We start from the raw sequence: 22258 nt of genomic DNA on the forward strand, positions 1-22258 counted from the left end.
AGCTCCACATGGGTCAAGGAGGCCCAGGGTTTGAACTGCAGACCTCCAATGTGGTAGGTGGACACCCTATCCATTGGGCCAAGGGCGCTTCCCTCCACCTGAATTTAAACCCCTGGAGAGCAAGGACCACATGCCCTGGTAGCCTTCTCTACAGGCCATTCAGCCCAGTTTACCTTGGATAGTTCCAACTTATGCCCTATGTCCCAGGGTCACTAATAAATAACAACTCTCCCTTTTACTCTCAAAAGTGTCTTAGTCTGGATAATAAATTACATAGTCATCCTACTTATATATGATCCTGTAACGGTATTAGAAACTTCCACCATTTACACAACAGAGCTTCTGACACCAACTGCAAATACTGCAGTAACTCAATTCAGTTCATTTCTTACTCTACCCAGAGTTAGGCCAGACCCCACAGGTTCAGGGCAGTCCTCTACGAAATTGCCTTTTATGGACCATTTGCAAGTTCAGGAGCCTGGGCAATCCACACTGCTGTCAAATTGGCTACAAATGTGGGGATTCCTACCATGCCCTCAGGTTCAATAATTCAATAGAAGAACTCACAGAACTCACTGGAAGTGCCAAATTTGAGATTATAGTTCTATTGTAGTAAAAGGATACAAATAAGCTAAAAGAAGAGATGCAATGAGTGAGGTCTGTGAGGATCCCAAATGCAAGCTTCCATGTAGTAAAAGGATACAAATAAGCTAAAAGAAGAGATGCAGTAGTGAGGTCTGTGAGGATCCCAAATGCAGGCTTCCATGTCTTCTTTTTTTTTTTTTTTTTTAAAGATTTATTTATTTATTTAATTTCCCCCCTCCCCTGGTTATCTGTTCTTGGTGTCTATTTGCTGTGTCTTGTTTCTTTGTCCGCTTCTGTTGTCGTCAGCAGCACGGGAAGTGTGGGTGGCGCCATTCCTGGGCAGGCTGCTCTTTCTTTTCACTCTGGGCGGCTTTTCCTCACGGGCGCACTCGTTGCGCGTGGGGCTCCCCCACGCGGGGGACACCCTTGCGTGGCACGGCACTCCTTGCGCGCATCAGCACTGCGCATGGCCAGCTCCACACGGGTCAAGGAGGCCCGGGGTTTGAACCGCGGACCTCCCATATGGTAGACGGACGCCCTAACCACTGGGCCAAAGTCCGTTTCCCTCCATGTCTTCTTATGGTGTTGAGATGCATTACCCTCCAAGCATAGAGATGTCTCTTCTCTATCATGGAAGCTCTCCAGAGCTGGCGCTTTGAGTGTCCTGCATTTATAGGGGATTCTTCTGTATGTGGGCATGATTGATCAGTGCCCATTAGTTGAACCCAATCTGCAGTCCCCTGCCCTTTCCAGAGGTCAGGGAGGTGAGCTGACATGATGTCGCCCCCTCATTACGTGGTTGGTCTTTCTAGTGCCGCCAGTCCCCACCCTAAGGCTGCAGGTGCATAAAAAGTTTTCAGGTATCTGAAAGTAAGCAAACACAAAGGACCATAATCCACTGTTGACCCTTTAAAACAAAATAATATGTTCACATGAATAGAATACTCAACTGTACTAAAAGATATAGAAGAAACAGAACAAACTGCATGAAAGCCTTTTCCCCTCTAGTCCGTTTCTCTAAGGGTACCCATTCATATATGTGTCTACATTAAATGTTTAAAAATGGAATCATAGTACATAAGCCATTCTTGTGCTATTCCCCCTCTTAATTGTAGATATTTTTCCTTACCAGCACATACACCTTTGCCTGTTTCTAACAGCTCTTGAATATTCCATCAAGTGGCTGTCTCTTAAGCTATTTAATCAGCACAAGCAAGCTATCTCAATGGCATGTCCAGCTCTTACAGGTCTGTGAATGGCCAGCCCCTTGTGGAAGGGGTAATATTTGCCGTCTTCTTTCTATCGCTTGAATTAAGTGACTCTTCAGAACTTTCTTTGCTTTTTGATCCTGAGTAGTAGCTGGTAAACTAGCCTACTTTTCTATATAAACTCTGACTTTCAAATGTCTTGAGGATTATTGTAGTAATTTCCTTTTGGCCATGACTCTTGTAATTCTAAGAAACTTTAGTGAAAAGAGTAGCCGTTTTTAGTGGTGGAAGGGTATGTAGTGTTTTTGGCCAAGGATAAACCTGAGGAATGTACAGTCAGTGTCATTATAAGAAATGTGAACTCCAGGACCTTATGTGATCGAGTCTTATCCACATGGGTAAGACTGAGTTCTGGGATTGGGGGAGGAGAATCTGAACAGTGGTGTGTTTTTTTTGTTTTTAAAAGATTTATTTCTCTCCCCTTCCCCCCCCCCCCATTGTCTGCTCTCTCTGTCCATTCGCTGTGTGTTCTTCTGTGACTGCTTCTATCCTTATCAGCGGCACCTGGGAACCTGTGTTTCTTTTTGTTGAGTCATCTTGTATCAGCTCTCCGTGCCTGCCCTGCCATTCCTGGGCAGGCTGCACTTTCTTTCGCGCTGGGCGGCTCTCCTTACGGAGCGCACTCCTTGCACATGGGGCTCCCCTTTGCGGGGGACACCCCTGTGTGGCAGGGCACTCCTTGCACGCATCAGCACAGCACGTGGGCCAGCTCCACACAGGTCAAGGAGGCCCAGGATTTGAACCATGGACCTCCCATGTGGTAGGCGGACACCCTATCCATTGGGCCAAGTCCGCTTCCCTGAACAGTGTTTTTATAAACAGTCTCTAAAGAAGGGGTAGGCAAACTGTAGCTCATGACCTGTTTTGGTATGGCTTGCAAAGTAATATGGTTTTGACAATTTTTTAATGGTTAAAAAAACACAAATGAATAATATTTCATGACATATGAAATTAGTGCCCATAAATAAACTTTTATGCACACTCGTTTATATATTACTATTTATGCTCATTCATTTACGTATTGTCTGTGGCTGCTTTCACACTACAGTGGCAAGAGTCATTGCAACAGAGACTGTGTGACACACAAAGCTGAAAACAAATGTAGTTCTTTCTTTGCACATTTTTGACATGCATGGTTTTGTTAAATAACACCAGTCCTCCCAAAACAGGGTTTTCAGCTATTACTGTATATTAAGTTGTAATTGCGTTAAGTATAAGCTTCTGCTTCAGTCCGCAAGTCAGTATGTAAAGAAAAGATACACGTTATGATCAGTGACCTGTCACATCACTCCTTTCAAAGTCTGCATCACGGTCAGCGACCTGTCACATCCCTCCTTTCAAGGTCTGATGGGATTGGGCACTGGGCACAGACAGCACGGTTTGTAGTTGTGTTGCTTCCTTGTTTCCCAGTGATAAACCCATGTGACCTTTTACCAAAAAGAAAAAGGATATTGAAAGAGAGAATCAGCCAAGAAAGATGAAAGTGCAGCAAATGAACAAAAAGTGGTAACACTGGCAGTGAAATTCCAGTTGAGCATAAATGGAGTTGAAAGCCGACTGCAGGAATGCTGACATCAGCTGTTGAAGACCAGCTCATCTACATAAATGAGGACAGTGGTTGTGATAAAAAAGGATGATGTTCCTGAGGAAGTGACACTGGCAAAAGCCTCCCCAGTAAAGCAACTCTCAGAGCTGTTTTGTGACACTAAAAAAGCAAAGTTTTTATTTATGTTGGAAGCTGGTCCAAACCTAGAAAGGAGTATGCCATAGAGAAGACACTCACTCCATATCATAAGTTATATGGTGGGAAGAAGACCACAAGTACTGTTCAAACCTCTCTTGATAACTGGTTTTTTTTTTTTAAAGATTTATTTATTTATTTAATCCCCCCCTCCCCAGTTGTCTGTTCTCTGTGTCTGTTTGCTGTGTCTTGTTTCTTTGTCCGCTTCTGTTGTCGTCAGTGGCACGGGAAGTGTGGGCGGCGCCATTCGTGGGCAGGCTGCACTTTCTTTCGCGCTGGGCGGCTCTCCTTACAGGTGCACTCCTTGCGCGTGGGGTTCCCCTACGCGGGGGACACCCCCGTGTGGCATGGCACTCCTTGCGTGCATCAGCACTGCGCATGGGCCAGCTCGACACGGGTCAAGGAGGCCTGGGGTTTGAACTGCAGACCTCCCATGTGGTAGACGGACGCCCTAACCACTGGGCCAAGTCCGTTTCCCGATAACTTTGTTTTTTAACATAAAAAAAAAATTTCCATTCTCAGTGTTTCTAAAGGCTTAACTTTGGTATCATAAGTAAATATTTTAGTTTTTTTTTTTCATTTCTCTATACATCTATTTTATTTTATTTTATTTTTAAAGATTTGTTTTTTTTAATTTCTCTTCCCTTCCCCCGCTCTCCAGTTGTCTGCTCTCTGTGTCCATTCGCTCTGTGGTGTTCTGTGTCTGCTTGTATTCTTGTCAGCAGCACTGGGAATCCGTGTCTCTTTTAGTTGTGTCATCTTGCTGGGTCAGCTCTCCGTGTGTACGGTGCCTCTCCTGGGAAGGCTGTGCTTATTTGGCACAGGACGGCTCTCCTTATGGGGCGCACTCCTTGCGCGTGGGACACCCCTGAGTGGCACACACTCCTTGCGCACATCAGCACTGCGCGTGGGCCAGCTCACCACACGGGTGAGGAGGCCCTGGGTTTGAACCTTGGGCCTCGCATGTGGTAGGCGGATGCCCTATCATTTGAGCCAAATCCACTTCCCTCTCTATACCTTTATAACTGACAGAGAGATTTTAAAGTTCTGACAAAATTTTCTAAAGGTCGTAGAACATTCATAATTTTCCCATTGATGGTAAGATTTCTTTGCATAGTCCATACTGTCATTCAAGGTAAGTACCGCTTGTATTTACTCTTTGGCCTGTTTGTAGGCCCCTGCTATAAAGAAAGCAGATGAGAGGGAGGAAGAGAAGGACCATTTAATGAGTGGCTTCAGGGCTTTCTTATGCATGTAGTGAGGCAAGAAGTCTGTGTTCTTCAGTTATAGCACCTGTGGGAGTAAAAAGTGTGTTTATCAAGGTCTAGAAACCTAGGAAAGTGCTTTTTACTTGTTTTTAAAGTGAACTTATTTGGAATGAGTTTAAAAACATGAATAAAGAAAGAAAACACCAAGATCAGGGTGATGGTTACTTCTGGGAGGAAAGAGTAGGTAACGTTTATGCGAGGGGCATACTAAGGGTTTCAGCTCTATCAGTAATGTATTGGTCCTTGAAAATGTTATACTTTGATAAAGTGGAATCACCAGTGTTATGGTATTTGCTTTACTTTTCAGCATATTTGAAATAATTCCATTAAAGTAAGATACTTCAAAGCAGGGATGGCTACAGCAGTGTACTTTTGAAGAATGATTAGATACTCCTTTTAAGCCTATAAAATTCCATTAGGTTGGTTGTGCCTGGGAGCTCTAAATTCCTGTACTGTCCTTATATTCACTCCACAGAGAGTGAAGCCAGCGGAGCCATTGGCTGGTTGTCTTGGTTAAAGATCTAGTGACTTCAGAACCAGAGAAACCTGTTTTCCTCGACGTCATTCACAAAGACAAGTCTGTTTTGTAATTATGTTCAATGCCTAATGTTCAAAATGCCTGCCAGGATTTTGTAACTGAGGTTCATATTTCTTTTTTTTTTTTTTTTTTTAATATTTATTTATTATTATTATTTTTTAATTACATTAAAAAATATATATGAGGTCCCATTCAACCCCACCGCCCCCCACTCCCCCCACAGCAACACTCTCTCCCATCATCGTGATACATCCATTGCACCTGGTAAGTTCATCTCTGAACATCACTGCACCCCATAGTCAATGGTCCACATCATAGCCCAGACTCTCTCACGTTCCATCCAGTGGGCCCTGGGGGGATCTACAGTGTCCCGTAATTGTCCGTGAAGCACTATCCAGGACAACTCCACGTTCCGAAAACGCCTCCACATCTCATCTCTTCCTCCCGTTCCCCACACCCAGCAGCCCCCATGGCTACCGTTCCCACACCCATTCCACATTTTCTCTGTGGACATTGGATTGGTTGTGTCCATTGCACACCTATGTCAAGTGAGGGCTTAGATTCCACATGGGTACTGGATGCACTCTTCCCGCTTCTAGTTGTAGACACTCTAGGCTCCATGTTGTGGTGGTTGACCTTCTTCAACTCCATGTTAGCTGAGTGGAGTAAGTCCAATAAGTCAAAGTGTAGGAGCTGAAGTCTGTTGAGGCTCTGGGCCTGGGTGTCATATTATCAGTCCAGAGATTCAAATCCCCTACATATATCTTAAACCCAGCACCAACTACAATTCCAATAAAGTAGCATGCAAGTCTCGTGAAAAGAGATCCCCTCTGAGTCCATTTCCATCACGCAGAAACACCAGCTCCAAAGAAGGGCCATCTGTCATGGCAGTGAACCCCTTCTGCCATGACCATAGAACCCGTGGGTCTCTTTATCCCTCAAAAGAACCAATACCTGGGGTTGTATCTACCTTATCTGTCTCTTAGACTCTGTTCAGTTGTACATAGGGGTATTCCTTCTGACAACCTCCAGACTCTTTTTTAGAGACTCACAGCCTTATAATCTCATTTCTCCTTTCCATTTCCCCCTTACATTAGGTCAAACCGCTTCCCGAAGTCATGTTATTATATGTAGATAGGTATATTCTGCTGTTCCGCATTGAATCTTTAATTCAAGGTCATTTTCTAGTTGCTTCTTCAGCTGGTATGTGGTAGTGATCCCTCGGTGCCAGGGAGGCTCATCCCCGGGTGTCGTGTCCCACGCTGGGGGGAATGCATCACATCTACACGCTGAGTTTGGCTGTGAGAGTGGCCACATTTGAGTAACATGAAGGCTGTCAGGAGGAAACCCCCAGGCACAATGCTACTCTAGGCCTTGTTCTTATTGCAGGTGCATAGGCTCAAAAGTGTAGCCATTAGTATCAAGAGCCCACTGTTGGGCCCTCCTTCCTTCCTGGTTCTTGCCGTTGCACCTGGAGGATTGCCGCTGCTCTCCCAGGGCCCACAACAGTGACCCCCCGGCCAGGAGCCCAGTACCCCCCCAGCTGTTGTTTTTAATTGTTTCCACTATGAGTATATATAGATATTACCATATACCCTGGGCATATGCCCTGTATAACTCCCTGTCAACCATATATATCCTGTCAATAACATCCCATATCAGTATTCCTCCGCTGCCATTGTTGAACCACTCTGTGATCCGAAACTTCCCGTAAAGTGAATCCCAACATAATGTCAGCTTCAGAAGAGTCTTAGATCACCAAAATTCATATATACCATATTTCTGATTCCCTGTGATTTTAACCATTTTTGATGAGTTTCCAAAGAGACAAAAGTTTCCTAAAGGCAAACTTTCCATTTTTACTTACATATTCTGAAGAGAGTGTCCAAATTTGGTTCCCTTCAGCTTTTTCCCCTTTTTTCTTACTCTGCATTTTTAAAACATTTAGAATGTATTTCATTTTACCCTGGTATACAAATAGGGCTTGAGACATATTTTTCGTGTTTGCTTCCCAAGTAACTTCCTGAAAATTCGTCCAACCAAATTCACTTTGACCTTGGTCAGCTACTTTGGTATGGTGCTGTCTGCACCCTGTCATTGAGTGTGACTGAAAATAGAGGCCTGGCACAGGCCTGCCCTTGGTGAGCTCTAGAGTAATAGGCCTGGAGGAATGTTTTGGCTTTTTGGCAACTTTGGTGGTTTTTCCTACTGCCTGTTAATATTGTGGCTTTTTCTTTCTTTCTTTCTTTTTTTTAAAGATTTTATTTATTTAATTCCACCCCCCCACCCCCCCACCCCCGGTTGTCTGTTCTCAGTGTCTATTCTTTGTCTGCTTCTGTTGTCATCAGTGGCACGGGAAGTGTGGGTGGCACCATTCCTGGGCAGGCTGCACTCTCTTTTGTGCTGGGTAGCTCTCCTTACAGGGTGCACTCCTTGCATGTGGGGCTCCCCTATGAGGGGGACACCCCTGCGTGGCAGGGCACTCATTGCGTGCATCAGCACTGCGCATGGGCCAGCTCCACATGGGTCAAGGAGGCCCGGGGTTTGAACCGCAGACCTCCCATGTGGTAGACGGATGCCCTAACCACTGGGCCAAGTCCGTTTCCCTTTTTCTGTCTTTCTGAGCTGTGGTCCCAACCTGAGTTCCGATTCCAGCTCTGTTGTTTGTTAATCTTTAACTGCCCCAACCCTCAGCATCTTCCTTAATCCAGTAGGGATGTTACTAGGTTATTCACAGTTTTACTGTGACATTAGAAATAGTGCACATTACGTGCCTGGCGTAATGCTTGGTGAAGGCAATAAATGGTGTGTCAAGAAGAAAGTAATGCTCTACAGTTTGGTCCACTTGATTTTAATCTATCTGCCAAAGTACGGTACTTTATTTAAAAAAAAACTTTTTTTTAAGGAAGTAGACAAGTCATGGAAACCATCTCAATTACTGAAGTATTTCTGGCTTTTTGCAAAAGCTTTTTGGAGAACAACGAAAGAGAGAAAATACGTTGGTGCTAATTGTAGTTGAAGTGAAGACTATTAACCTGTTTCCTGAAGGAAGGCTGGATCCTTTAAAACAAGCAAACAAAAAGTCATTTTTCATGGCTTCAGTTTTCTCAAATCTAGAGTGTGAAAGTTTACATCATAATTACATAAGATCAATTTAATTAGTGAAAGCATTATGACAAAATATGACCTTTCTCTATTCAATAAAGAGTTTCCATACACAGGAGAGTCTGTCTTGACACAGAGTAAGGATATGGTTACATTTAGTCTTCTTTTTTTTTTAAAGATGTATTTATTTTTCCCCCCTTCACCCCGTTGTTTCCCCCCTCTTGTCTGCTCACTGTGCCCATTCGCTCTGTGTTCTTCTGCATCTGCTTGCATTATCCAGTGGCACTGAGAAACTGTGTCTCTTTTTTGTTGCATCATCTTGCTGCATCAGCTCTCCATGTGTGTAGTGCCACTCCCGGGCGGGACGCCCCTGCGTGGCATGGCACTCCTTCCGTGCTCAGCACTTGCATTTGGGCCAGGTCACTACATGGGTCAGGAGGTCCTGGGGATCAAACCCTGGACCCTCCATGTGGTAGACAGACACTCTTATCAGTTGAGCTACTTCTGCTGCCGTTAGTCTTAATTGGACCTATCTTCAGCCAATTAATCTGCTACTTAGAATTCTTTTACTTTTACTCTAATCAAATCTGAATAAAAAAGAGATAATTAGCTTTTATTCTTTTTGTAGAAAATTTCTTATACCCACAAATTAGTGGAAATAGCTAATGAGTCCCCATGTACCATCACCTAGTTTTTAACAATTATCAACGTTTTGGTTTTTTGTTTGTTTTTCAGACAGAGTTTTTAGTCCCAAGTTTTCTCTTTATTAAGAGACATTTCTGGAAAGTGGCTGTGGCTCAAGCAATTGAGCTCTCATTTACCATATGGAGGACCCAGATTCAATCCCTGGGATCCCTGGTGGATAAAGAAAAAAGTTGTCCCACACCTGTGCAGTGAGGCGCAAGGTCCCCACATGACAACGCGACACACCAAAAAGACAGTGATGCCACTAGATAGAAAAAACAACAAAAAAAGACATTTCTAAGGGAGTGGATGTGGCTCAAGTGATTGGACGTCTCCCTCCCACATGGGAGGTCCCGGGTTGGGTTCCCGGTGCCTCCTAAAAGACGAGGAGACACAGAGAGCATACAGAAAGCTGACAGTGAGTGCACACAGACACACAAAGCTGACAGTGAGTGCAAACAACAAGGCAGGGGGAGTAGAAATAAATAAATAAATCTTTTTTTTTTTTTTTAATTCATTTAATCCCCCCCTCCCCCGGTTGTCTGTTCTCTGTGTCTGTTTGCTGCGTCTTGTTTCTTTGTCCGCTTCTGTTGTCGTCAGCGCACGGGAAGTGTGGGTGGCACCATTCCTGGGCAGGCTGCACTTTCTTTTGCGCTGGGCGGCTCTCCCTCCGGGCGCACTCCTTGCGCGTGGGGCTCCCCTACGCGGGGGACACCCCTGCGTGGCAGGGCACTCCTTGCGCGCATCAGCACCGTGCATGGGCCAGCTCCACACGGGTCAAGGAGGCCCAGGGTTTGAACCGTGGACCTCCCATGTGGTAGACGGACGCCTTAACCACTGGGCCAAGTCCGTTTCCCAATAAATAAATCTTTTAAATTTATTTTTTATTTGTCCCACCCCCTTGCTGCTTGCTTGCTCTCACTCTGTGTGTCCATTCACTGTGCATTCTTCTTTGTCTACTTGCCTCCCTTTGTTGTGTCATCTTGCTGCTCCAGCTTTCCGCAGGCGCAGGCCAGCTTGCCCTCACACGAAGGCCCTGGGAATTGAACCCAGGGCCTCCCATATGGTAGACGGGAGCCCAATTACTTGAGCCACATCCGCTTCCCTAAATAAATCTTAAAAATTTCTAAATTCCACTGGGGCAACAGTGAAGACCCCCCCCATCCCCTCCTATCCACCCACGGAAGCTGAAAATAAGGTTGCTTTCTGAAGCCTAAACTGTGAAATCAGTGTGATAATTTAAAGTAGATATAAGCAGCTGTCTAAAGAGAGAATGGCTCCACAGGCTTGAAAGACTCATGCAAAGGGACCAATAAATCTGCAGAAAGGACGCTTCTGTCAAGAAAAGGTAGTGGCAGCCCAGAAAAGGAAATTCACAGAGCTTGACCATATATATATGTATTTTTAAGATTTATTTATTTATTTATTTCCCCTCCCACCCACCCCCACCCACTGTTTGTGCTGTCTGCTCTATCTGTTCATTGTGTGTGCATCTTTTTTTAGGAGGCAGTGGAAACCAAACCCAGAACCTCCCATGTGGGAGGGAGGTACCCAATGGCTTGAGCCACCTCAGCTCCTGCTTGTTGTCTCTCCTTGTGTTTCCTCATTGTGTCTCTTTGTTGAATCAGCTTGCTGCACCAGCCCATCATCTTCTTTAGGAGGCCCCAGGAGGCCCCAGAAACTGAACCCGGGACCTCCCATGTGGTCAGCGGGCGCCCAACTGCTTGAATCACATCTGGTTTCCTTGACTGCTCTTGAAGCTCTGTCCTGAACCATCTGCTCCCATGAGCTCTGGTCTGCCTGATGAAGAGAATTTTCCTAGGATACGTACCGTAAACTCTCATTCTGACTCCAAGACCTACTTCATTTAAGCTCACTTTCCCATGTGCATCTAACCTGCTTGACAATAGATTTTCTCATTGTAAATGCATCTGTGCACCATCTTGCGGGCTTCATTAGCATGGATCTGCGCCCCTGGGTCTGATCAGCTCTGAGGCACTGCTAAGATTGTGTGTCTGAGCCTGCAAAGATGAAGGCCAGATTCTGGACAGTGTTGAATTCACCAAGGTAACTTCCATCCTTCTGTTGGAGAAAAGCGGCACTCACTGGAATGTGGAGACTGATGACTGCAGGCAGAAAGTTTATTGGAAGTTCTCCCAATGGAGGGGGTCTGAAGAATAGCCTCAGCCCACCTCTGGAAGGGGGAATATTAATTAATTTTAAATAGCTTTAATTAATGAGACAAGGATGAAATTCTTCCCTTCCCTCACTCCCCCTGTTGTATGCTCTCTGTGTCCATTTGCTGTATGTTCTTTCTATGTCTGCTTGTTTTCTCATTAGGCGGCCTCAGGAACCGATCCTGGGACCTTCTAGAGTGGAAGAGAGGCGGTCATTCTCTTGTGCCACTCAGCTCCCTGTTCTGCTGTTTTCTCATTGTCTCTCCTCTTTGTCTCTTGTTGTGTCATCTTGCTGTGCCAGCGTCAGCTAGCACTGCCATGCAGGGCAGTATTCCCGCACGGTGCAGCACTCTGCATGAGCTGGCACTCCGCGTTGGCCAGCTCACCACATGGGCCAGCTTACCTCCACCAGCAGGCCCTGAACCTCCTATATAGTAAACAGGAGCCCAACTGCTTGAGTCACATCTGTTTCCCAGGGGAATATGAATTTATACAGTGCCTTCCTAGGCAGGGAAATTATAGCCCGTGGCAGGGGGTTGAGGGTCCGAGTGAGGTGCAGGGGCCAATAGGAAGCCTAGAGGTGAAAATTTTCCCTTGTATGGCTAGAGGGTAGTGGGTTAGGGAGTTATAAATTCTTGGAATGCTGGAGGAGCAAGTGGTGCTTTGATCTGGAGGGGTGAAGGTCTCTATCTCACTTTACTCCCATCTCCGTATGGTTTCTTTGTTCAACCTTTGGGGAAGTGCCGTGCTTTCAGACATGTAGGCTATTTTGTTGTATCTTTCATTATGTTTTTTTCTTGCGTCTCCTGTTGTGTCAGCTTGCTGTCTTTTTTAGGAGGCACTGGAAACTGAACCATGTGGTAGGTGAGAGTTCAGTTGCTTGAACCACATCTGTTTCCCTGACGGTTGCTTTTACGTGATAAATCATTTCCTGCTTCAGAATATGCTTTTTCTGTTAATGCTGAATACCTGTGATTTGTTGGTGTAGGGGTTGTTCGTCAGGGATGCTTGTTTCCCACAGCAGCAGGCTTTTGCCCATAGAATAGTGTTTTGTGGTGCATCTAGTTCTGTGCCTATCACATCGGTATATGCAAATTGCAGGTCTTGCCCTCTGTGATCCCCTACTTTGTGAAATAAACCTTGTTGGAAACAATTAGAAAAAAAAGTGACAGCATGTAACCAAGTGGTCACGTGGGGCAGCTCTCCTTGTGGGGTGCACTCCTTGAGCTTAGGGCTCCCCTACACAGGGGACACCCCTGTGTGGCATGGCACTCTTTGCATGCGGCCACACTGTGCATGGGCCAGCTCACCACACAGGCTAGGAGGCCCTGGGTTTGAACCCTGGACCTCCTATATATGGTAGAAGGACATTCTATCAGTTGAGCCACATCCACTTCCCTCTTTATAAACTTTTACTCCCTTGCTTACCCTATGGCATGTCCTTAAATTCTTTTATGAGATATAAGCCAAGAACCCAGAAGCCCAGAAATCAGAGCCATCCAGTAACACCAGGAAGAGACAAAATGATGAGCACACCAGCAAACCCAACAAGAGGCCTGGGGTTGAAAAAGAGAGAGAACATGCGAATAGAAGAACAGAATAGAGAGAACAGAAAAAGAAGGGACTCTTTTTCGCAGTGATAGGAAAACCCTAGAGAAGACATACCACTTTCCCCAGCGGAATGGCCAAAACGATGTTGTCGGGCACATGGGAGAATAGTTAAAAGAATTTAGCTAGACTAGTGAATTTAGAGCATTTATTAAGCATAGCACAGACACTGTGGGTACCTCTTAGGGAAGAGGCACCCCAGGGGAGAATGAGCAGGGCTTGTAAGGTGGGTTCTGCTTAGGGCATTCCTGTGGTTTCCCCTGTGCCCAGATTGTTTCCCAGATAGGCCTGGCAAGGTGTTTTGCTCCTTTTGTTTTGTTCCGAGAGACTAATTTTCATCGCACAGCCTCAGACTCTGCTCGGTAGGTTAGCGGTGTGTGTTTTTCTTCTTCCTCTCCCTCTTCCCCTCGTCCTCGAGCCCCCCTTCTCCCTAGTCTACCCTGCCTCAATGGTACTAGAATAACAGACCTACTCCAAGAATATTTTTAATTTGGGAGGCACCAGGACATCCCAAATCTGGCTGTCTAGTGGTCTGAGTGAAAGGGTCGGGAAGAAAGAGATTAGAGAGTGAGGATAAAGAGAAGAGATAGTGTCACAATATAGAGTAATGAAGAGAATGGGATCTGGAATCAGATGCTCTTGGATTTAAATCCAGGCTCCATTACACAGAACTTAATTTTGCATTACTTATTTGATTACTTAAGCCTCTGTTTCCACTTATTAAAATGGAAATAATATTTTTTTAAAAAGTGGGACAGATTTTGGGGGTATCTTGGTGGTGGAGTGGGGAAATTAGATTTAGGAGGGTTCTTTCTGAGGCTCTTGTGGTAAACTGAGTGTGAAGTGGCCTCTCTTGGCCAGGGGAACAGCGAGAACGGGTAGGAAAGGTTCACAGGGGGCTCTGAGAGCAGATGCTAGTACTCCAGGTGCAGTGCTCCACTCTGATCTTTTGATGCTAAGCCCCCCTTAGCCTGGCGTGGTGGGTCACACATCCAGAAGGTCCAGGCTTCTGTTTGTTTTTGCCTTTGAAAGCCGTGCTTTTACAGTGGATCTGTACTTTTTTGATAATGGAGACAGAAACAAAATACAGTTCTCTTTGGTTGGTTGGTATCTTTGCTGTTGGGCAACATGTTTTTATTCTATACAAGGAGGCCTGGTGGCACTCTCAGAGGGACAGTGCTGGGTTTTGAGACTCTGCTTTTCCTTATGGGGCGTTGGGAAATTGTGGCCTCCTCTTAGCGGTGGTCTGCATGTTCTCTGTTGTTAGGACTGCCCTGCTAACTGGTTTCTGCTCTGTGTTTTAGACTTCTGCCAGGTATCAAAAGTGGTGGGAAAATGCCGGGCCTCTATCCCAAGGTGGTGGTACAATGTCACCGATGGATCCTGCCAGCAGTTTGTGTATGGAGGCTGTGGGGGAAATCACAATAATTATCTGACCAAGGAGAAATGTCTTGAGAAATGTGCTGGTGTCACAGGTAAGACAGTGAAAGTGTGGGAAATTTGACTACTTAGAGTCAGTTTATTAATTTATTAATTGAAACGTGGATGCCTTCTGCTCTTCACTGATTTTTATCGGCAGAATTTGGGGATATTTTCAAAAGCAGAAGAAACAGGCCCAGCGTGAAGGACAGCCATGCAGTGAATCCACAGGGGAACCCTCCCCCCTCTCCCCTTTGGGCCACGGATGCAGCCGGGTCTGCCGGGCACAAGGAGTAGAGCTGGGCTGGGGCCCACTACCAGGTCTTTTCCCCACTTCGTCTCTCCCACTTAACTCTTTCCCGCTTCTGAGTGCAAGTTCCACACCAGACCTACCATGGGGAAGTGATCATCCCTTTTTTGGGCAGGGTCTTCCAGATCCTTTCAGACAAGGGTGTACCCCCGCCCCCCTTCCCCTTGCTCTCTGAGCTTTCAGGTTGTTTGAACCTCTGGGACAGAAGACTTGAATAGCTCACCCAGCCAATTAAGAGGCCAGGTTAAAACTAGAACCTACTGCTTGGATTCTGTCCTTCTCCCAGCCCTCACTGGGAGGGATTCTGTGCAGTCCAGACAATGTTAACTTCAGAGCCTCACAGTTTAAGTACAAACAGAGCTACTGGCTCTGCCCCTCTCAACTGCGTCATGATAGATTTTTTAAGAGCTGGTGGCAATGAGACCTTGGCCTTCTGGGACCTGAGTCAAGTGTCCCAGAAACTTGAGCATTTAGCCACCTAAACTGTGTTTTTAAAATTTTAATTGCAATCTTCTTAACATTTATTACATGACTTCTGGCATCCTTCCTTAAGGTTTTAGCATTGACGTTGTGAATCTTAATTATTCTGTGTTGGGAATACACAGTCCTTATGCACATAAGAGACTTGAGCCCACGTCCAAGTCCTGAGACCCCAGACTCCTGTACCTCACAGCCCGGACTGTTCCTTAGGGTTTTCCTATCTTCTCACTGGCTATAATCTCTCTTGGCTTTGAGCTACGCATCCAGAAATCAGATAAGCTTTTGAAAATTGCATGTAAAGAGGGGAAAACAACAGTGGCCCTGGCTGTGAGCTCAAGGTTTTAAAACATAGAGTCCAGGCACCCACGCCTGGCAGTGAGCATGAGACGCTGAGGAACACTTTCTTTGTTTTCCAAATCAGGAGTTGGCTATAGCAAATGTTTTGTCCATTGCCAGTTCTTGCTACTCCTTGTCTTCTCAAGAAGAGAGTTGCAGTTTTGAGAACACAAGCAGTAGGCAGAGGGCACTGAGACAGGGTTTCCCCACAAGGGGACGTGGGTCTCTGTGTTCTGCTAAGAGAAGGCAGGCTGCCTGCTTTCCCTGGGATTCAGACTCTGGTTCCAGTCTCGAGGGCCCAGAAACCCCATTTGTTGGCACACCTGGTGGATCCACTGTGCCCATGTGAATCTGTGAGGAGAGCTGGAGCTGCCAAAGGAACTAGTCACTGGAGTTCTTTGCTACCTTATTCTCTCCTGGGCAGGCAGGCTCTGTGGGAAGCCAAATGATAATGAGCGTGCCAGTTTATTATTTTATAATGAGAGATCGAAGCACCCAGGGGACCCAGACACCCAGGGCCTTGGGCCTGCACCTTCAGTCCACGTAGGCAGGGCTCTCAGCCAGATTCCTGGGAGCTTGCTTGATGAGGAGAGAGGCAGAACAAGGGGAGCTGGTTTTCTCTGTGAATGTTTAATGGCATCAGGTTCGACCAGCCCCGTACTTGTCCACAAAGTCTCCTGGGACCCGCAGGGAGTATGAGAGCCAGGTTCCCTCCCCCCTGGACCCTATCAGCTCTCCTGATTTCGCGCTTTCCTGACCAGCTACCTTGCTACCACACCCCTTTAACCTTTTCATTCTTTAGGTGGATTAATAAAATTAAGTGGGGTTTTGGCCTCTGTCACTTTGTACATGTTTGCTCCGATTCACTGTGAGTTGACCTTAAAGCTTTACCCTCAGAGCAGTCATGGTTCCTTATTTCCAAGTTCTCGGGGAGCTCCTGGTGGGTCTTTGTAGCCCAACATGTACATGGAAGGTCTCACATAAAGAAGAACTGCAGTTGCCATGAGAGACACACAAGACCTACTCACACCTCACACCTGTTTCACTGGACAGTCCTGGCAGTGCATTGTCTCACTCTGTTGTTTATTTGGCCCTTTGTAGAGGAAGCCGTTGATGTTCCAGCCACCAGCAGGACTGGAGTGGATTCTTCTTTCCCAAGTGGTAGGTTTTTAAAAAGACCCAGGATGGAATGAGGGCCATCCAGATGGGTCATTGTGAAAGGACATTTGTAATTTGGGAGTTGTAAGAGGCTTTCACTTCCTGGTTCTCTTTACTCAGAATTGACAAACAGATGGGGTTTGCCTGGGCTGCCAACCTCTGGCTCCATTGTCCTTGGATTGGGGAGATCTCATTGTCCAGCAGACGAGTGGGCCCAGGGATTCTATAGGGCTTCCAGGCTGGTCTCAGCCACCTCCTTGGGACAGAGGAGTGCGGAGGCCACTGCTGCATGTGGCTCAGGCCCTTCCTAGCTCTCTCCAGGCAGGTTTGGTCTCCTGCCCCTGCCCACTGTGTTGGCTTTACTACTCCATCCCTACCTCTCCTGGCCTGTTCCACCTCCTTTGCTCACTGTCGTCATTGCTCTCTCCCTCCCTCTGCTGAGTCCTCTGTCTTGTACCACCCTTCCTCTCCATTCCCACTGCAGTACTTGATCTCGAGCTTTGTGTTAGCTTGCTTTGTAGTGCTGACAGCATCTGCCCCATTCCTCCTTTATGCATCAGGAGCCTGGGGTGAGTGGTCCAGATGCACTAGCAAGTAGCAAAACACCCCTCAGGTAGCCAGCTCAGCTCTCCCAAAGGCCAGCCCTCAGACAGTGGGCTCAGCTGGGCAAGACCTGCTGCAGAGGGAGGGAAACCCACCCACTGTTGGAGGGATTCCCCTGGCCTGCTAGTGGCCACGCAGTAGCCACACACTTGGCTCTGGCCCTCAGTTCTGCCACTAGTGCGCACGTGAGGGGACAAACCGTTTAGTTCATTGTCTCTTGATCAGCTGACATGCAGAATGCTGGAGGGTCAGGCTAGACTCACTTTCCTCTTGTTAGACCAGGAGGCCTGTGACCATCCTGGCCATTGCTTTGCCTGGATGCACTGTTAATTTGCTAGCTGGCCTCTCCAAGGCCATCCAGACCTCAGGTACCTGCTTAACTCCAGTTTCTGTTTCAGAAGAAAATTTCCCCAGGAGTAAGGGCCCCACCACTGTGTCAAAGAGTGTGTAACGGCATTGTCGCTGGGATTAGCTTCCATAGTGACTGCTGAGGTGGCTGGAGGGCCTCTCCGTCTCATTCATTCAGCATGTGCCTTTGAGTCCAGCAGGACGGGAGGTCATGTAGCAGAGCTGCCCAGGGAAGGAGACTCCACTCCCTTACTTAAATGTTCCAGAGCACCCATGTTTCCTCGGTGGACCCTTTGAAATGCACCCCCAGCTAGGCCATGTTTCCTTTGACCATCCCAGCCTTCCTGACACACATATTTGTGTTTCAGATCCCAGAAGGCAGGATTCTGATGACTTTTCCAGCGATATTTTCAACTATGAAGGTATGACTTAAAACAAATATTTACATATGGGCAAATCGTGTTTTCTTAGTTGGGAACTGAGACACAGTTGAGGACATGCTAGAGCAGGGCTTCCTGACTTTCCAGTGGTGCACACTGGCCTTATTGTCAGAGATGACAGGCCTCACATGGGTGCCCCGGGGCAGCAGGATGCAGTGTGTGCCAAGGGGAGTCTGCTTCAGAGAGGCAGTGTAGAAGCACAGGTCCTGGAATTTACTTGTCACGCCACCTCCCCAGCTTGGCAGCTGGGCAGTTAACTATATTCTGCTTCAGTTCTCCATGTAGAGAGTGAGGGGACCAGGCCAGAGCACTCAGAGACCAGGTTAGTGCTGGTAAAGTGTGGAGAATGGTACCTGGTGTTGAGTTACCGCCATACTATCATAGTTGTAGCTCCAAAGAAGATGCCCGAAAATGCAAAGGAGTGCCACCTGGGCTGGCCTTGCCAGTCATGCCGCTACAAGCTTCTTTACCAGAGACACATTTCTCCGTTGGCTGATGGCTGACTACTCAGGCACACTGTAGCCCAGCTGCACCTCTCCCAGGCCCTGCTAACTTGTGCTCCCTGCGCTGTCTTGTTCCCAGAATATTGCACTGCCAAGGCAGAGACCGGGCCTTGCCGCGCAGCCTTCTCACGTTGGTACTTTAACGTGGAGAAGAATGTCTGTGATAACTTCATCTATGGAGGGTGCCGGGGCAATAAAAACCTCTATCGGTCCAAGGAGGAATGCATGCATCGCTGCTTTGGTAAGTCTGCTGGACTTGTAAATCCAGGATCCAGTGGTGAGCGGAAGGCCCTCTCCCCTCCCGCTAGGACACTGGTCAGTTTTCCTTTATTTGCCTTTAAAATACCAGGACCTGGACCCCACCTTCTCTGGCTCCCTGGTGGGGAAGGGGCCTTGCGTCCTGGCTGGTGGGCAGCTGTGTCTGGGGCTCTCCTCTAGGGACAAGGCCTCCTTCAGAGCAGGGAGAGGAAGTCCCTATGAAAGTGCTCCCCTGAAGGCCCCAGGGCTGCAGGGGAGCCCCAGCTGGTGGCATCTCTGGGGAGGGAGGATGATGAGCCCCTCTCAGATGGTGTGTTCTCTTCCAGCCAAGCAGTCGTATCCGCTCCTGCTCCATGGCACCAAAGGTAAACAGCCCCCGCCTGCCTCCCTTGACTAGTCGCAGCTTTGCTCAGCTCTGCTTTGCTCATATCTTGGGCACATCCTCCTTCACTAAAAGTGTCTTTTAGGGAGAAGGTGGTGTTTCTGCTTGAGAATGTAGCTTGGAACTCGTGGTGGATGTTTGTCCCCATAAATGTAACAAATGGTTTCTCCCTGGGGCTGGGTAGATTGCACTGGGGCAGGGAGTAAGACAGCAGTTCACGAGGCAGTTTCCACCTAGGCAACAGGGGTGGTGGAGGGATGAGTTCCTACTGTGAAGACCTGCTGCCCATAGGCCTCAGTCAGACCCGTGGTGCAGAAGGAGCTTTGGTGCAGAAGGAGCTTTGCTGCCACAGGGTAGAAAAAGGAGTGGGTGACAGGAAGGAAAGAAGGCAGGGAGCAGACAGTGTGAGCCACAGGCCAGTGCTGCTTTCCCCAAGCAATCCTGGGGAATTTGCTGGTGGTGTTTACACAGAGAACCTGTCACACTGGTTTGGCCTCTTTCAACCTATTTCCCTGTTAAGGAACCAGGACCCAGCGGTGTGTCTGAGTTGATTTAGAGGAGGAGCAAGGCTGAAGGCTGGTGCGTGGAGAGAGGACTGTCCTAAAAAGGGGCTGATCTAAAATCCACAGCCTGGGGATAGGGGTGGGGGCTGCCAGCAGTGGAACCCCGCCTGGGAGAAAAGCATCTAAGCTGACCAGTGGGGCAGCCGTGGGGCAGGCACCCACTGTGAAAGTTATCTGGGCAATTAGGAGCATAAGGGTCCCCTCCCCGCTCCACCTGTATTTCATTCCACCGCAGCCCCTGCCCCTGCAAGTCATATCTCTTGATTGCCCATCAGTGTGTGTGTGGACACAAAACCTAGGGGCTTATGTTTATACTTACACACACACCCCCAACCAGAGTTATGTGTTTTTACCCCCTAATGTGCACCTTTCGGTGCAGTTTGCCACTGAGAGGTAGCAGGAGAATAGTTAAATGTCTTTTTGCTCAAATATAAGGAACACTAACACCCACTCTTTTGGGGTGTGTGTGTAAGCATGGCACCTCCTCTTCACAAACCTTCTTGGAGTGCAGGGGAAGGTAAGGCTTCTCCTGTGACCACCCCCCACCCTCCACCGCTGGCACATCCAGTTCTCTCCAGCTGCAGTTCTTCAGACCCTCCCAAGCTTAGCGCTCAGGGTGGGAGGCACCTGCGCTGCGGCAGCGCTGGCGGCGCCTGCCCTGAGGCCTCTCTCCCCCCTCCCCAGTGATGGTCCTGGCGGGGCTGCTCACCATGGTCCTCATCCTCTTCCTGGGAGCCTCCATGGTCTGCCTGATCAGGGCGGCTCGGGGGAGCCAGGAGCGCGCTCTCCGCACCGCCTGGAGCACCTGCGACGACAAGGAGCACCTGGTGAGGAACACCTACGAGCTGTGAGGCCTGCCTGCCTGCCTGCCCGCCTGCCGCCTGCCGTGAGAGGCCTGCCCTCTCCTCAGAGCACCCGGCGATAACACCTGGGGGTGGGGGCGGGGACAGCTGTAGAATGTGTGTGCTTTTTAAAATAGAGTGATTGATTTGTACTTGTGATCACCCGGGCTTTTGATCTGTTTGTTACTCCAGAAGGTAGGGAGCTGCTTCCCTGTCTCACGGGCAGAGGGGCTTGGGAATCCTCGTGCGGAAGGGCTCTGTGTTTGCCATTGCAAATGGGGGAACAGTAGACCAGAATCGTGTCCTCTGTTTATTTTATTTTTTGCTCCAGGTCCAGTTTTCTTTGATTCAGTTGAATGCCATTGCCTCCTTTCCTATCACAAAGTTAGTTTTAAGAGTTTCTTTGTTTGATTGATTTGTGTTTTTTTTTTAATAAGCAGAAATGAAAGTGGTTTTTTATTAGGATTCTGAAGAGTAAAATATACAAGTTTAATAAAAAGGGATTTCCCTTTTAAAATGAATTTCAGCATGTTTGCCTTTTTTGTGATTTAAACTACCAAAATTATCATAGGATGCTATGTAAGAAAGCTCATTCAAGAAAGAGCACCCCTTAAAATAGTCTTTCAGATCTTCCTGAGGGCAACCCACAGTAAGAAAGACATTTTACATCACAACTAAGTGTCCAGACGTTTCACAAAACAACACTTAGCCTATTATTTAGCTTTACCACCTGTGGTGAACCCTGAACTTTTTTTTCTTTTCTTTTCTTTTCTTTTTTTCTGAGCTTTTCTTAATCTAGTTCACTTTTAAAAAATCCTGGCCGCAATCTGCTGCATTGATCTTTACGACCCACTATGGCCTGTAACCTGCAATTTTAAGTGCTACCTGGGGAGAGCAAGGGAAAGTGGATGCTCCTTGAACAAAAATCTAATCCAGAAGCAAGAGTGGCAAGCACCTCACCTGCTCCTTCCCGCCTCCCTCCCCCTTGCAATGGTTGCTGATGATTCTGGTATTCTCCCTTCTGAGCCTAATGAGCCTCAGCCCAGCACTCTGAGCAGGCATTACAGTTGACTGAAACCTATTTGCCATCCCAGACTGACAAGGGCTCCCAGAGCTCCAGGAGAGCCTGCCATGCTGGGAAGGCTATATCCGGCCACTGTCCAGGTGTCTAAGAACAGGCGGTCACTCAAATGCTTTTAACCACCTCTTCCTTGCCTGCCCTGTGGGCCATTGTGAAGGTCACGTGAGAGCACAGAGTAAGTGCTCAGCAAGGGAGCCTCCTTCGGGGGGTTGGTGCCTGCCTCTGCCACCCACCTGTGTCCTTGCTCCTCCTCAGTAGGCATTTTGCCCCTAGACCTACCCCCACCCTACATGCAGCCCTTAAATCCACCCATACCTGCCATGCCCCTCAGGTTCTCCCTTGGTGTTCAGGAGTCCCACAGCCACCTGTGCCTCTGGCCTGGCAGAAGGCCCCTCTTCACCACTCCCAACGAAAGTGCTCTCTCCTTTACATCCTAGTCATGTGAAGGGAAAAGGTTACATGCTTGGATTTTTAAGGAAAAACTTGCAAGTCAGTAGAAAGATGAGTGAGTGAATTCTCAACACCAAGCTTTTATAGGTTGCTAATACATTGCACCTTTGT

At 47.6% G+C, this 22258-nt stretch overlaps 1 protein-coding gene across 1 annotated transcript in view; it reads left to right on the forward strand.

Annotated features, from left to right (window-relative positions):
• SPINT2 (serine peptidase inhibitor, Kunitz type 2) overlaps nucleotides 1-21137 on the forward strand; it is a 35166-nt gene extending 14029 nt beyond the window's left edge. Inside the window, exons 2-7 of the mRNA XM_058280173.2 lie at nucleotides 14279-14449; nucleotides 16621-16680; nucleotides 17997-18050; nucleotides 18651-18812; nucleotides 19156-19194; nucleotides 20459-21137. Coding sequence (XP_058136156.1) covers nucleotides 14279-14449; nucleotides 16621-16680; nucleotides 17997-18050; nucleotides 18651-18812; nucleotides 19156-19194; nucleotides 20459-20625 — 653 coding nt within the window. The 3' untranslated portion in view covers nucleotides 20626-21137. The remainder of the gene's footprint in view (nucleotides 1-14278; nucleotides 14450-16620; nucleotides 16681-17996; nucleotides 18051-18650; nucleotides 18813-19155; nucleotides 19195-20458) is intronic.
• The last annotated feature ends 1121 nt before the right edge of the window (nucleotides 21138-22258 follow it).

This window comes from Dasypus novemcinctus, chromosome 18 (assembly GCF_030445035.2).
Source record: "Dasypus novemcinctus isolate mDasNov1 chromosome 18, mDasNov1.1.hap2, whole genome shotgun sequence".
Classification (NCBI taxonomy): domain Eukaryota; kingdom Metazoa; phylum Chordata; class Mammalia; order Cingulata; family Dasypodidae; genus Dasypus; species Dasypus novemcinctus.